This window comes from Cibotium barometz, chromosome 1, assembly GCF_041138505.1.
Source record: "Cibotium barometz isolate CiBa-2024 chromosome 1, ASM4113850v1, whole genome shotgun sequence".
NCBI classification, from domain to species: Eukaryota; Viridiplantae; Streptophyta; class Polypodiopsida; order Cyatheales; family Cibotiaceae; genus Cibotium; species Cibotium barometz.
The window spans coordinates 64,053,151-64,068,337 of NC_141046.1; the positions used below are offsets into that span (position 1 = coordinate 64,053,151).

Here is a 15,187-nt window from a genome sequence, read left to right on the forward strand (position 1 = left end):
CCCCAGTTTCTGCCCATGTTTGGAGTCCCCTTTTGGTCCCTTTTCATGGCCCTTGGTTGTGGGCTGGCCACCCTATTTTTCCATATTTTTCTGGCATTTTTCCAATGTCGGGTCACTGATGTCCAGTCGGCCAGCTTCATGTTGTACAGTCAGCCAGGTCTAGTTGTCCAGTCGGCCAGCCCTACTTTACCTATTTATAGGTGGGCTTGCCTCCCTCACTTTTCATAGTCTAGTCCTCCTTTGTATCCCTCACTTATGAGACCTTTTTTTGTATCCCTCACTTATGAGACCTTTTTTATGTCTCTTGCTTGGGACTGTTTCATTGCAGTATATTCAGCATAGTTGCTTCATATTTCTCTCTCTCTTGCACTCTCTCAGCACACTCTAGTGCTTGTATGCTTCCGCTCTGTGCACTCTTTCATGGTATCATCGCTCTAGGCTCAGCGTTACTCTGCTTCCCCAGCTTCTCCTCAGTTTTCAGCACTTTCATCTCTGCATTTTCTTCTCCGCTTTGCTGCTGGTCGGCTGCCCTCTTCCCAGAGCTTCTCCATTGCAGCTTCAGGTCATCCATCACCGGTTTTGACCCCTGAGACCCCCTGTACACTTGTCGGCTGCTCAGTTTCAGGGCAGCAGCACTTGTGGTGCTGTGTTTTTTCCTCTACAGGTGTTTCTTGCAGTTGATGGTGTTCTAATTGGAGGATTGGTGGCATCCGGTACCTGAGGTGGAAACTTCTTCCGAGATTGTGCGTTTTTTTCTTCTGAGATTGAGCCCGAGCTTTTGTGATGGCTGCCCCGACAACCTCATATGTTCTCTGAGTTTGCAAAGTTGGATGGCTCCATCTACACTTTGTGGAAGGTGAAGGTGAAATCAGCCTTGAGTGGAGTGGATCTCTGGGATTGGCTTGTTACAGCTACCAATGCCACCCCTCCCACCCTTGCTACCGTTGGTGTGACTCAGGCACAGATTGATATTTGGCGGACAAATGATGGTCATGTTTTCTCTTTTCTGATGTTGAATTGTCAAGATTCTGTTCTCTCTCATGAGTTACAGTAGATGCTACACATGAAGTTTGGAAGGCATTTGCAGATCTTTACGAGACTAAGTCTCCTGGTCAGATTTTGGCTTTGGAAAAGCAGCTTATGAACTTGTCAGTTTCTGCCTTTCCATCTTTATCTACTTTTATCTCGAAGATGAAAGATCTTAGGGACGATCTTGCTATTTGTGGCAAGGACATCTCCACAGAGGATATGGCTATTCCGCTTCTCTCCAAGCTTCCAGAGAGGTTTGATGCTTACTTTCAGTCTCTTGTTTCTTCTCCTCATCATGTTCCAGTTACTTGGGAGGAAGTTCTCCCCTCCACCAGGAGTTTCAACAATATTGCAAGGATCATGGCATTCGGAGACAACTTACTATAGCATATACTCCACCACAGAATGGAATTGCAAAGAGGAAGAATAGGACCATCATGGAGATGGCCCGTGCTATGCTTGAGCATTCTTCGTTGCCTCGGCGTTTCTGGGCTGAGGCGGCTTCTACTACTGCCTATATTCAAAACAAGTCTCCTACTGCTGCTCTTCAAGATAAAACTCCATATGAGGCTTTCCATGGTGAGAAACCCTCTGTTGTTTATTTGCAGATATTTGGTTGTTCAACGTTTGTACATGTGCCTAAGAAGCATCGCTCCAAGTTGGACTCGAAGTCCCAACGTATGATCTTAGCGTATGACTTTACAGTAAGTGTATGTTGATCAATCGTCAGGATTTGAGGTTCCAGGCAAACAAGATTGGGTGTACCGGCTGAAGAAAGCTTTGTATGGTCTGAAGCAAGCTCCATGGAGTCTGGACTTGCTACCAACAAATTGATGAGTTCTTTCAGAAGCTTGGTCTGCAATGTTCTCATGCAGATTCGAACCTTTATATCCTCCTTGAGAGAGGGTTGATTGTTATCATTGTGGTCTATGTTGATGACCTCATCTTTACAAGTTCTTATTCTGGAATCAAGATCCATTCAATCATGGATGCTTTGGAGACAAAGTTTGAGATGATGGATCTTGGCATTTTGCATTATTTTCTTGGCTTTGAGATTTGGCAAACCCCTAAGGGTATTTTCTTCTCTCAACAGAAGTACACAAGGGAGATACTTGACAGGTTTTAGATGACTGGTTACAGATCAGTATCTTCTCCTATGGATACTAGTGAGAAGCTTTCTCTTATTGATGCTTCTCCAAGGATTGATCAGGTACAGTATCGGGTTCTTGTTGGTTGTTTGGTTTAGTTGACCTATTCCCGATTGGACATTTGTTTCACAATCTTATTGAGTTCTTTCACATCCAAACCCCGTCAGCAACATCGGCGATGTGTTCTCAAGGTTCTTCGGTATTTGCATGGTACTTTGGACTTTGGCATCTTCTATGGCCAAGGGTGCACTCTCCTTGGATGGTCTGATTCAAATTGGGCTCGAGATCCAGATACTCGGCGTTCGACCACTAGTTGTGTTTTTTCACTTGGGTCAAGAGCCATTTCATGGAGCAGTAAAAAGCAACCTACTGTGGCACTTTCCTCTACAGAGGCGGAGTATCGTGTAGTTTGTTATGCTCCATGTGAGGCGATTTGGTTGCGGAGATTATTGGGAGAACTTGGCTTTCCTCCTACCGGATCTACTCTTCTTTGGTGTCACGATCAGAGTTGCATCAGCATCCCTAGAACCCTGTGTTTCACATTGAGATTCAGTATCACTATGTTCGTGAACGGGTTCTTGCTGGAGAATCGAGATTTGTGTTTGGAGTATTGTCCTTCAGCAGAGAATGCAGCAGATTTGTTCACCAAGACGGATTCTCAGGCTTCCTTGGCTCCTTATCTTCGGCTTCTTGGAGTTTGTTCAACATTTGGTGCTGAGAGGGGGTGTTAGCACATTCATCCCCAGTTTCTGCCCATGTTTGGAGTCCCTTTTTGGTCCCTTTTCATGGCCCTCGGTTGTGGACTGGCCACCCTATTTTTCTGGCATTTTGCGGCCACGTCTAGTTGTCCTGTCGGCCAGCCCTACTGTACCTATTTATAGGTGGGCTTGCCTCCTTGACTTTTCATAGTCTAGTCCTCCTTTGTATCCCTCACTTATGAGACCTCTTATGTCTCTTGCTTGGGACTGTTTCATTGCAGTATATTCAGCATAGTTGCTTCATATTTCTCTCTCTTACACTCTCTCTCAGCAAACTCTAGTGCGTGTATGCTTCTGCTCTGTGCACTCTTTCATGATGATCATCCTACAACGACAACACCAAATGTACATACAGTGAACCGGCACCTAGTGTACCTGTTTGTGTACCTACTATCGACGCCACATACGAGTGCATGTTTGTGAGGCTTGAACCACGGTCTCTGCGAGGGTGGGTGTGACTCGTGAGCCATGCTCTAGTACGAGAGCGCCCGTTTGTGCGTGGTCTCAGGACAACAGTTTCGTGTTCACTTCCCTCCAGGTGTATGACTAGTAGCCAAGCTATTTAGACTCATTCGACGAGTCCAGCATTGACACACTTCTGTTTGGGTAACTTGTCATCATACTTGCATTGCATTGGATTAAAGCCCTTGAAACTATGTACAGATTTAAATACTCCATAATATACTTTCGTATTGAAGAGGGGGGGGAGGGCGGGGTTTCAGCCTGTTCGCGACCCCAGTGATGGTGTACTATGTAGTGCTTGTCTCTTTTGCAAATTATCTTGTGCAATGATGTATCATTCAATTGTTATGTGCTATGTGGCTTTTACATACTAAGTGTGACGTGCGTATTGTTCATGAGACGGTGCCCAAGGACGTTCACACCTAGCCGGTGCAATTTCACCTGCTTTAAATTCTTAGTCTCTTGGCATGGTGACCCTCATCGTCCATCTTTCTGTTCCCCTTATCCAATGGGACAGCAATAGGTGCATGCATAAGCCCTAACGAAAAACATGCGGCACGGAGGCATATGCTCTATGCAAAGGCGGCCTCCCAACACTTGCATTCACATAAGGATCCTTGCATGAGATTTGTTCACCATGGGTATTCTCAGTGACATGAGTGGCACATGATACATAATCCGTTGTGGCTGTCCCAACATTATGCACAACTTTCAGCCCATGACGGGACTCATCTCTCGCCAATTCCATAGGCAAAGCGCAGCGGCTAACATGCCTATCGCTTTTCCCATGGGAAGCATGCATCACATGTACATTAACATCATGTTTGCCACTCTCTTTGCCATGTACATCCCTTTCTTTTCTCAACCGATGCGGGGTGAAGGCTTGCTTGGAAGTGTCACGGATAAGACTTGATCCTACGAGACATAGCATTACATGTCTCCCCATGCAGGGGTTTCTTTCACACACAGTTCCCCTGCATGCATTTCACCAAAATTCCAGTGCGTCTAAGATAGTTGAGGGCTACCTCTCGGGGATTCCTACCCAATTCCTTTGTCATAGAATCCATGGTGTGTGCCACCATAGACTCGGCCTTTGTGGCCTCCTCAAGCTTGTGAACTTGCGGGTTATCATAGAGCATCTTGAGCTCTACTTCCCTGGCATACAACTGTCTTTTGACATGCTCAATCTCTGCTTTCAATACATTTGGGTCATCCTCTTGCATCTTCTCTTTACCTCAAGAAGGCTATCCCACATGTATTTGCTTCTCTATATAACCTGCATGCATATGCTTATTGCCCAAAGCTTCAGAAGCATGAGTACCACTTGCTTGGCCATGTGAACTAGCCCCTTGACCACTTTGTGCATGGCTGTCCATAGTGTTCGACGACTGTCCACACGGAGCCCAATGCCCAATCGGCTGTTCCCCAACTAAGAAGAAGGAAACAACCATGCTCTGATACCACTGTAACTACACCGGCTAGGTGTAAAGGCATTGTCTCGTGAACAATACACAAGTCACACTTAATATGTAAAAGCCACATTGCACATAACAACTGAATGTGTAAAACGTTTCAAGGGCTTGCCAGCCAAATAATCCAATGCAATGCAAGTATGAAGACAAGTTACCCAAACAGAAGTGTGTCGGAATAGTTTGTCGATGCCGGACGTGTCGAATGAGTGTAAATAGCCTCGACACCAATCTCATACACCTGGAGGAAAGTGAACGCAAAATTGTCGTTCCAAGAACACACACAAATAAACGCTCTCGTACTAGAGCCTGGGCCACACCCTCGCAGAGACCATGGCTCAAGCCTCCTTGGTACAAGTACACAAACAAGTACAAATACGCAAACAAGTACGAGTACATGAATAGGTATTGGTATGCCGGTACTCAAAACAGATACACTTGGTGCCGGTTCACAGCACGTCCATAGTTAGGGTTTCAATTTGTACTTGCAAGTATAGTTAGGTTACAAGAGGTACACGAGGAACACAATCAAGTACAACAGATACATTAGGCAACTACAACAAGTATAGTAGGGTTTCCAACAGGTGTACTTGGAGGTATAGGAGGGCAGGATTGTTAGAGGCGTTTGATACAAGTCGGATATGATACGTATCTCGAAAGACTCCTATTTTTTAGAGATAGATTCATGATTCATGATTCATACATCAAAAAGATTCATACATGCCGCCATCATCATCATAAAGATTCACTCAGACTCCAGAGTCTGAACTATCGGATCTACCACTAGCAGCCTCACTCGAGTCATTGCTACTAGGAGAAGACTCCTCACTAGATTCTAAATGAAAATCCCCATCTGAGATGAGATTCCATCATCATCATACTCAAGGCTCCAAGCATCTACATCCTCAAGGGCTCCATCCTGACCAGGTGATGCATCCTCATTTGCAACATAAGTAGAAGAGCTAGCAAAGCCCCGTTGACAATATGTTTGGATGGGTGGTTGAGCTCCTCCAAGTCTAATCTGGTAGCCCCGACTCGCCACACTAATACCTCCTCTTCCCGTGGTGGTGGAATGAGAACCACTAGCAGCAAGGTGCTCACGACCTCAAGTATGGGTGACACGCATGTCTATCTCCTCTAGCTCTCTATGGAGCCCAGCATAGATGGCATCTTCCGGTGTCTCTTACCTCAGTTGAATGCTCCTAAGGTTCTCTGCAGTGAGTTCGATGTCATCGGGATTTACCTACATTCAAGTTGACAGAATAATAACTTGTAAGTTGTAACTTCTAGATTACAAGAGACTAAATAGAAAGCATTAAAATTACAAATTTTGATTACTAGAGAATCGAGATGTCTACTTGCTTGGAGATGTGAAGCTCTTGAAGATTTTGCACCATCCGCAAGTTAGCGCGGCAATATACGAGACACTCTAACTGGGATATGCTAAGCTTATATACCTTCATAAGGTCAAAAAAAAATCTGAACTTACGAATTAAGAGATTTAAGAAAGAAATAATAGTAAAGCAGGACAAAGACAAAAACAAAGCATTTGAAAGATCAAAAATAAATAAACTAACAAACCTAGCTAGCGTCCGTTGCCACCTTCTCTCCACAATGATCTTAATCTCATCAAGCCTATACAAGCACATGCCACATAGCAAAAATTAAAATCAAGCTTACAAGTACTATGTACACACCTTGATTCAAGAGTGTGCATGAATTAAAATAACTTACTAATCTTCTTGCATCAAGTGTCGTGCAAGCTTGGAGCTCCTCAATTGCATTTCTCATGAAGTGTGTGAGAAGGCCCAAAGTGGATCCCTTCATGTCCGACATGTGAAGTACTCGGTACAATGGAGTCATCGCAACTATGACGGCCCGTCTATCATTCTAAAAGGAAGGATCCAAGCACTTGCGTTGCACCACATAGGCCTCGGGGCTTAGATGATCATCCCATTCTTCCTACTCTTGGGACACCACAGTGCGTTGAAGCTCGCTACGGACGACATGTAGTCTCTCCAAAACAATCCACATGTAGACAAACCTTGTTTTGGAGGACTTCACAAGCTCCAATCACGAATGCACACGGAAGATAGCCAAGGGTTTCACCTTCTTAGTGAAGAAGGTCATAATGGTGGTTGCTTGGGCCATAATGTCCTTGACCCAAGCCAACTTGCCGATATCTTCCATGAACAAGTCAATGCAATGGGATGCGCATGGAGTCCAAACAATTGCCGGGAACTCCTCCTTCACCATGCGACCCATTGCACGACAATTGAATGCATTGTCGATGATGACTTGCACCACATTTTCATGGCCAACCTACAAACCAAAGTGCTCATGTAATTAGTACTATGCGACATGTATTATGTTACATCAACATGTAGACTTATAGTATGTACAATGAATAATTTTACTCAATGATTGCTTAGCGGATGTGTTGGAACATGAAGCTCCCACTTGTCTTTCTACCAGCGTTCCCAACATCCACCGCGCGTAAGAAATACGTGCCAAGAGGACAAGACACGAGGATGTTGATGATGCTTCTCCTCTTCCGATCACTCCATCCATCGGAGAGGATGCTACATCCATACTTAGCCCATCCCAAATGAATAGACTCAAGTTATCTACCAATCCTCTCCTTCTCCTCGGTGAGCTTCTTCGTCCTCCTATCGTAGTAGCCCACTCTCGTCCATCCCTCGCATGGACCGACGGCGGCAATGGCCTTGACCATCCTCTTCCATTGCGGGGTTTGAAGAAAATGAAAAGAGAGATTGCACTCAATGATGGTGCGTGCAATCTCGATCTCCGCCACTCGTTGCCACTCTTTGACATAGGCCTTCATGTTTTGAGTGCATCCCACACTTGGATGCCACGTAGACATATCTGAACAAGAAGGTGTGAGCCTAGTCCGGGATGAGTCAACCAGGGTTCCACTCCATGCGTCCGAGTTCAGGTGTGCATTGTCCTACACATGAAGCAAAGCCAGTCCGCGCTATGAGTCTCCCTCTAGAATGATGTCAGTGGTTCTGTGTATCTGGTATGATACTGGATGCCAAACCTCTATGTAGGCATGTAGGATTTGCATGTAGAGAGGGGGCCAACCCATAAGGCTACCCCAAGATCATTTATGTAGGCATGGGGGAGGCGTAGAACCACCCCCAAGGGGCCAGGAGGGGCCCGGCTGTACCCACCAACCATAAGATTGGCTAGGAGGGGCTCCTATGGCCATAGGACAGACAGCCGACTGGGCCCCAGGCCTTACAAGGGCTGTCGGCTAGGTGTGGGACAATCCACACCCGCTGTCCAGCAGCCCATGGCCCATGCGCAAGTGACCACGCCTAGTCCAATGTGAACACGTCAGAATATTCATGGTTTTTGGTCATTTTTAGCTAGTCCTGAGCATTATTATGCTAGCCGCCTTTTGTTGAGCTGGCCGACTGGTTATTTGAGGGGGTATAAACACCCAGCACTACCAAGCGATTCATTTATCTCATATTTCACAAAGTGCTGCAACTACTCAAGGGCCCGGACAGCCAAGGGAGAAACTAACGCAAGGGTGAAGGTTGAAGGTCAAGGGCAGAGATTCATCTCAGCCAAAACAGGTCAAGTCAATCTTTTATTTTCAGATTTTGCATCATTCTAATAAAAGCAAATACACCATTCGTGGTGGGGGCCCTACAGAGGGTATTCGGGACCCAATATTGTGTCCTCTTCTCCCTCCCTCTCTCTCTCTCTCTCTCTATTTTCTGCACGTCTACTTCCAATTTTGTGTTATTCTCGTCGTGAACGATTGCTTATTTTTGAGCATTGAAGTTACCGATCTACCCCGAAGCTTCCGCATGTCACACAATGATGCGCTTCCTTTCTCCAATGAGAGAGAAAGAGAGGGAGAGAAGCACTCACGGGATAGGTTGGTGAAGGGGGGTGGAAAGGGTCCACCCCCCCCCCATTTGACACGTAGCAGTGCCCACCTTTAATGAAGGTGGGCACCTCCTTTAGTGCCCACTAAATAAAGAGGGTTCATATGAGCAAAATGGTGCCCAAAGATTGAGCTGCCCATACATGGGTCCCTTGGGCCCCGGTCACTTTATGAGCGAAGGTTATAAAACCTTTAGAAATATATCCCATTCGTAGAACCTGTAAATAGCACGTCTTCCCAAGCACAGAAATGGCTCAGTGGGAAGCCTAAATTGGGATCCGCGACAATGGGTTCAACGTCTTGCCCACTCTACGGGTGACACAAGGCCTGGCCCCCAGGTGACACAAGTCCTGGCCTCAATACAGGCAAAACAAAGCTCCCCGGCCTCCCGTACCTTGGCACAAAATAGTTGAAGACCACTTGGTGTCACATGCACTCTGCACTGTAGTGCATGGTGACAAACTGGCTCATCATCATCAGTGCAACGTTGTACAGTATTAGTTCCCTTCAGGATGGTATTTGTCGTACGTCGTGACCCATTGTAATCCTCAGTCCAAGATAAGTCAAGCACGAGCTACGTAGGTCTTTCTCAGCCATTGCAAGTCAGTCAGTCAGTCAGTCCAAGTCCCTTAACCCACTTGAAGAGACGCATTCATGCATGTACATTCAGTAGAAACCTTAGGGTTTGCATTAGAAAGTATTCTGCATTTTGCACATCATTCATTCATGGCATCTAGACCATTGTAGAAACCCAAGATATCATCTAGTATTTATCAAGATATTTACTAGGAATTTTCTGGTATTTTTTCCATAATTTCCAGCATTTATACATCATTATTAATCATGTCGCATTTATTATGCAGTCGGCCAGCATCTAGTGCCAACCGACTAGCATCACAGATAGTATAAATAGGAATGCTTGGTTCATTCACTCATTCATCTCATAATTCAGCAATAAGCATTCAGGCGCATCAGCGTTTCAGTTTTCAGCCCTACATTCACCTCAGCCATCTGCGTTTTGGAGAAGCGTGTCATCCTACAGCTAGCGGAGCATCTACGTTTGTGCATCCAGCCCTCCATCAGCAAACACAGCAGTTTTCAGCATTCAGCCATCAGTAAACCTTGCGTTTTCTGCATCCGTACAGTTTTCAGGATTCATCATCTCATCGTTTTGCTCCAGCCACTTGGTGAAGGTAAAACGCAACATTCATATTCATTTACAGCATTCACTCACTCTAGAACAGTCCCAAACAGCCTCTCTCTCAGCCTCAGCTTTGCATCCCCTTCTCATTCCATTGGGAAGAGCGCATAGGCTCGAGATTGGACATCTTTGGTGCTTCTACAGCAGTGTACAATTCAGCCCAACTCTTGGTCTTCAGAGGTCTTGCGTTTGGCTTATCATCAGTCACACCGTCAGTCTCTTTAAAGATAATAAAGCAAATACTATCTTAGTAACGGGATAAGGGGGCCCTTCAGTGGGTAATTCGGGACCCCATAAGGTGTACAGTTTCCCTCTCTCTCTCTACATCTCTTTAAAGTTTGAAGTCATTAAAGTGGATTGCTAAACTCGCGAAACTCGCGATACAGAAGACGGTGTGAGCACTTGTGTGACAGGATCCTCCAATACGAATATTTCCGCTGCATGTTACACTTGGGCAGCCAAATGGTGATACCAACTTTACAACCAATTACACACCCCCCTCCTCATCACTTGCACGGATGGCAAACAAGGCAGTACAGCAACCGAAAGCACGTCCAGCCAATACGGTCCACCACCACTTTCTCTCTCTTCTCCACATCCCTCTCCTTGCATGAATGCATTAGGATTTAATCCCCCCCTCCCCGCCTCTTGCCATCCAGGTGCTGCTGATACAGTCGTGCACATAGACAAAAAGCATCCAACAGAATTCCAGAAAGTAACATACTCCCACCCATAAACACGCATAGGATTCAACTTTCTGCAAAATTCAGCCAACTCTGCTTGCACAGCAAAACGATCCTAACCCTCCTTCACTTGTGGATGATCTAAGGCCTCAGAGATTCTCCCACATGTAGACCTGTCAGAAAACAAGCACACACAACCAAAAAGCTCCTACTGTTTCTTGATATGCAACAGTGAAACACAGCTCCTTGCACACCCAACCATGCCACCACCTCCCTTTCATGGCAGCCCCTTTTCGGACCTTCGTCTTTGGTGTCCCATACCACCTCAAACTTTGGAAGGTTGAAAAGAAAACCTCTAGGCCTAAATCAGAAGATCTTAGTGAAGGATTTCAATCTCGCCTCCTTTCAGAGTTCCTCATGCTTCAAGCCAGTAGGTTTGGCTCTGATACCAATGTAAGGTCCACCTCCTAGCCATAGACTCCATTCGTGAGCCACCCCGAGCTTGAGGTCGAATTGCCGTGAGTCAACCAAGCCCTAATTATCCACACCTTGGCGTCACAAACCACCAATGCGCCTACCAACCTCCAGCTACTCTGGCCTAGAGGTCTTGCTCATCCAAGCAAAGCCCTTTCGCCGCGAGGGATCCTCCCCAATCATAAGCGAGCCCTGACTCACTTATATAGTAATAACCCTGATAATTGACCCTCTGCTTTATTAAACTTTTAGCCATATATAGCCCCTCCCTTACTTTTACTTTTAACCGACTATAAGCCAATCCAAACCTCATTCTTACTAGTCCTTAGCCCTATGGGCAAGTCCTGCTAGCCCTAGTGCCCAACTAAGCCTTAACCCTAGCCACGGGTTAGCTTATCCCTTAACCCTCGGTTATTCTAACCTTGCTTAAAAAAGGTCCAAGGCCCAGTTTGGGATGTAACATCGCAAACACAAGATTAGTATAAACAACATAGAAAGGTGAACGAACCTTGCTTTTCCGCCTCTGTGATTGACTTCGCTTTGATACCAACTATAAGAAATCACCTAAATCATAGGCTAAACACAAGATTAGTATAAACAACATAGAAAGGTGAACAAACGCAAGCTCACCACCCAACCATGGTCCGCATCTGAAGACCTCCCCCAAGCCACAGACTAAAGCTCACTCCCACAAATCCATGCCAAATCGGCCCTGGAGTCCCATACCAACATAGCCTGCCCATACCGGCCCTCAACAAGATGATTTGTGATCCGTCATGTTCACAACAAGAGTATAACTACTCTAGTCCACGCACAAACCAACTGTTAGTCACCACAATAATAACCCACACCTCACTTATATAGTGAGAGTTGTTGCTCTATCACTATAAATAGCCACCCAGTCATAAATACCCGGTTCACATGGATTTATTAACAACGAACTTTAGCCACCCATATCTACATGCTTCTCCTAATCTCAAGGCATCCTAACCCTACCAGATTAGGCCCCAACCCCAACTTCCCAAGGATTAGTATTAGGCTCGTAGCAATTTTCCGTGACTACAAAGGCCTAGGTAATTCAAGAGAGGCCATTGTGAACCCAACTTGATGAAGGAACAAGATCATTGAGACTAGGATTTGCACAACAATAGAGTAGGATGCACACTTGTAAGAGTAGAATTATGTCAAAGTCACGCAACAGCAGCACGCACACCAACCTAGGGCACTGAGCAACGATGGCGGCTGGGCTCCCATCTCCCAACCGTTGCTCCTCCCAAAAACCCGGCCGGAGGAGATATCTATGACAAGGTGCCACCACACCCCATATATGGCTCCTCGACTTCCCATGCTCTTGCATATGGGATAATCCACCACAACTTCTAGTCATGCGATAACCCAAGAGTAGCTACAAGAATTGCCACCTCCAACACCCTCCTTCAATTCGAGCACCTCGATCAAACAGCAGTTAGGACCGCAAAAGCCGAGCTCTAATACCATTTCAAAGTCACGCACACCACCCTAGGGCACTGAGCAACGTCGGCAACTGGGCTTCCATCTCCCAACCGTTGCTCCCCCCAAAAACCCGGCCGGAGGAGATATCTATGACAAGGTGCCACCACACCCTATATATGGCTCTTCAACTTCCCATGCTCTTGCATATGGGATAATCCACTACAACTTCTGGTCATGCGATAACCCGAGAGTAGCTACGAGAATTGCCACCTCCAACAAATTAGTGCCCAAAGGCATTGGCCTAGGAGAATGAGAAGACCAGAAATAAATGAGCAACTAAAGACACGTTTTACACATAGCACAATGCACGTTTGAGATTCTCAGGCCTTTGGAGGAGCCCTGTACAACCAAAACAAACCCAAGCCAGGTGCCCTAGTTGGATAGGGCTAGGTTCACTAAAAATCCCATTTAAGAGAGTCAAAAGCAGGTCATCCCTCAAGTTTGGGCCCTAACTGCTGGCTAACAGTCCCATCAGCAATGTGTTGGTTGGTGGGATAGGTGGGACTGTGGGTGGGTGTGTTTATGTGTGTGGGTGGATGGGGTGGGAACTTCATAAATTGGGAACCCACCCCCCAACAAACTGGGGGGATGGGCCTCTCAGCCAAAGCATCAATGTTGCAGCCATCCAGACCTGATCAAGACCCTCCATGAGAGTGTTGGGTGAGGATTACTAATGCAATAGTTTAATTGCTTCTCCAAGACGAGACGTACAAGTAAGATCATGTTTAAATTGACATTGACGAGACCCCTACCCCAGGTTTTGGAAAACAAATAGGGCTTAGCTAGCCTAGGGCTTGTCCATTTCGCTCAAAAATATTGTAACACGTTTTGGAGAACAACAGGAGCTTAGCTAGCCTATTTTGCTCAAAAATCATAAATTAAACAAAAGATCTATCACATATGCGGTCACTGGGCAGGAACTCAGGTTCTAATCCCGCTAGCCTACACCTGAAGGATGCCCATAAATAAATATATAAAATATTTCTCAAATTTCTCAAAGAGAACAAAACTCTAGCTGCAAAATATGCACAGTATGAGCTTCTCTTACATAAACAGATGCCCTAGTCATCTGAGACGGCCTAACCATCGCATATGCATGCGAGTACATAAACAGGTGCCCTAATCAGATGAGATGGCCGAACCATCGCATAGGCACCTAATCATGGCATAAACAGACAGCCCTGACCTAGGACTATGAGATGGTCTAAACATATGCAAGTTCTTTTGAGAAGAGTGCTAAGCAGGGACTCACATGGCAGATGTATGTCGATGGTGAAAACCCCGCCCTCGTAGGGGGTGCCGGAGGGGCCTTCGATGGTGCCTGTCATGTGGGCGAGGTCATCGCCGCAGATCTGGATGTTGACGCCGGACTCCTTGTCCCGCTCCACATCCACCAGCTCCTTCTGCACTCGCGACACATCCAGCATTGTGCTTGGGAACGAAAACCCTAACTGGTTCAACTAAATGCGTCCTTCTTCGCTTTAAGCACAGGTTGTGTTATTTACAAATCATCATCCAACCAACCGACCCCATGAAGAGTGTGATGGTGCACATGCTCTTTATACTTTACAACGTTTCATCCATGGACTTCTCCAACTTCCAAGTTCCCAGGAGTGTGAGGCCCATTGTAAGTGTGGAGAAGAGGACCTCCTCATGCAAGGCGAGACCTCCTTGGAAGAGGCACCTCAATCTACATACACTTGTGCGACCCCATGCACTTCAAAAGACCAACAACAATTTTTGGTAACCCTTTGAATCATGGAAGGTAGCATTGGCCTGACAATTGTTTAGTAGGAAGGCGACTCGAGTTGTCATCATGCAACACCTCTTAAATCCTCTTTTCAACTACTTAATCAACCTTTCAATCATAAGATAGTATTGGCTTGCCATCTATAAAGTAGGAAGGGGACTACAATTGCCATGTAGGATACAAGCCTATGAAAAAGAGATGGGGGATATGCCTGGCACCTCCCAAATCCTATTTGTAACCTTTACTATAAGCCTTGATAGATTGCATAACATGTTATGGGGATAACTTCCTACCACCAGAACCTCCTCCACCCCTTTCTATGGGGAGGGACTCTAAACTCCCTTGGTTACACCACCTATATTAACAAACTGATTGTTTTGAGACGACCTCGATAATAAGTTTAGGCTTTTACAATATAGGCTTGCTCAATTGGGGGCTTACAAATGAGGACCACCTCATTTGTTCTCAAACACTCTCATGCTATTCCTTGCTCAATTGGGAGCTTGTAAATCTACGGCTCATGAGGACCACCTCATTTGTTCTCAAACACTCTCATGCTATTCCTTGCTCATTTGTCATCGACAAGGAAATTTCTGTAATCAACAAGGTATCGCATTAATGTCTGCAATCTTAATTATTAGTGCAATAGCGCGATAAGGACTTGCTCATGGATAATATTACCTTGCAGGGGCTCCAATGCTTGATAGATGCATTCTATGTGAATACCTATGCATATGTAGCTACAAGGTCATGTAGATCTAAGACAACTAAATAGAAAC

The 15,187-nt window shown here is 45.7% G+C and overlaps 1 protein-coding gene and 1 long non-coding RNA gene across 2 annotated transcripts in view; both read right to left on the reverse strand.

The window, feature by feature from the left end:
• UBC27 (ubiquitin-conjugating enzyme 27) overlaps positions 1 to 14,383 on the reverse strand; it is a 34,235-nt gene extending 19,852 nt beyond the window's left edge. The window contains exon 1 of the mRNA XM_086805057.1: positions 13,911 to 14,383. Coding sequence (XP_086661183.1) covers positions 13,911 to 14,085 — 175 coding nt within the window. The 5' untranslated portion in view covers positions 14,086 to 14,383. The remainder of the gene's footprint in view (positions 1 to 13,910) is intronic.
• On the reverse strand, positions 6,052 to 13,894 carry LOC147642315 (uncharacterized). The gene is made up of 4 exons (XR_015266959.1): positions 6,601 to 13,894; positions 6,448 to 6,501; positions 6,225 to 6,323; positions 6,052 to 6,109 (listed from the first exon to the last, which is right to left on the reverse strand). It is a non-coding gene; the product is annotated as an uncharacterized LOC147642315 (long non-coding RNA).
• Positions 14,384 to 15,187: the final 804 nt, after the last annotated feature.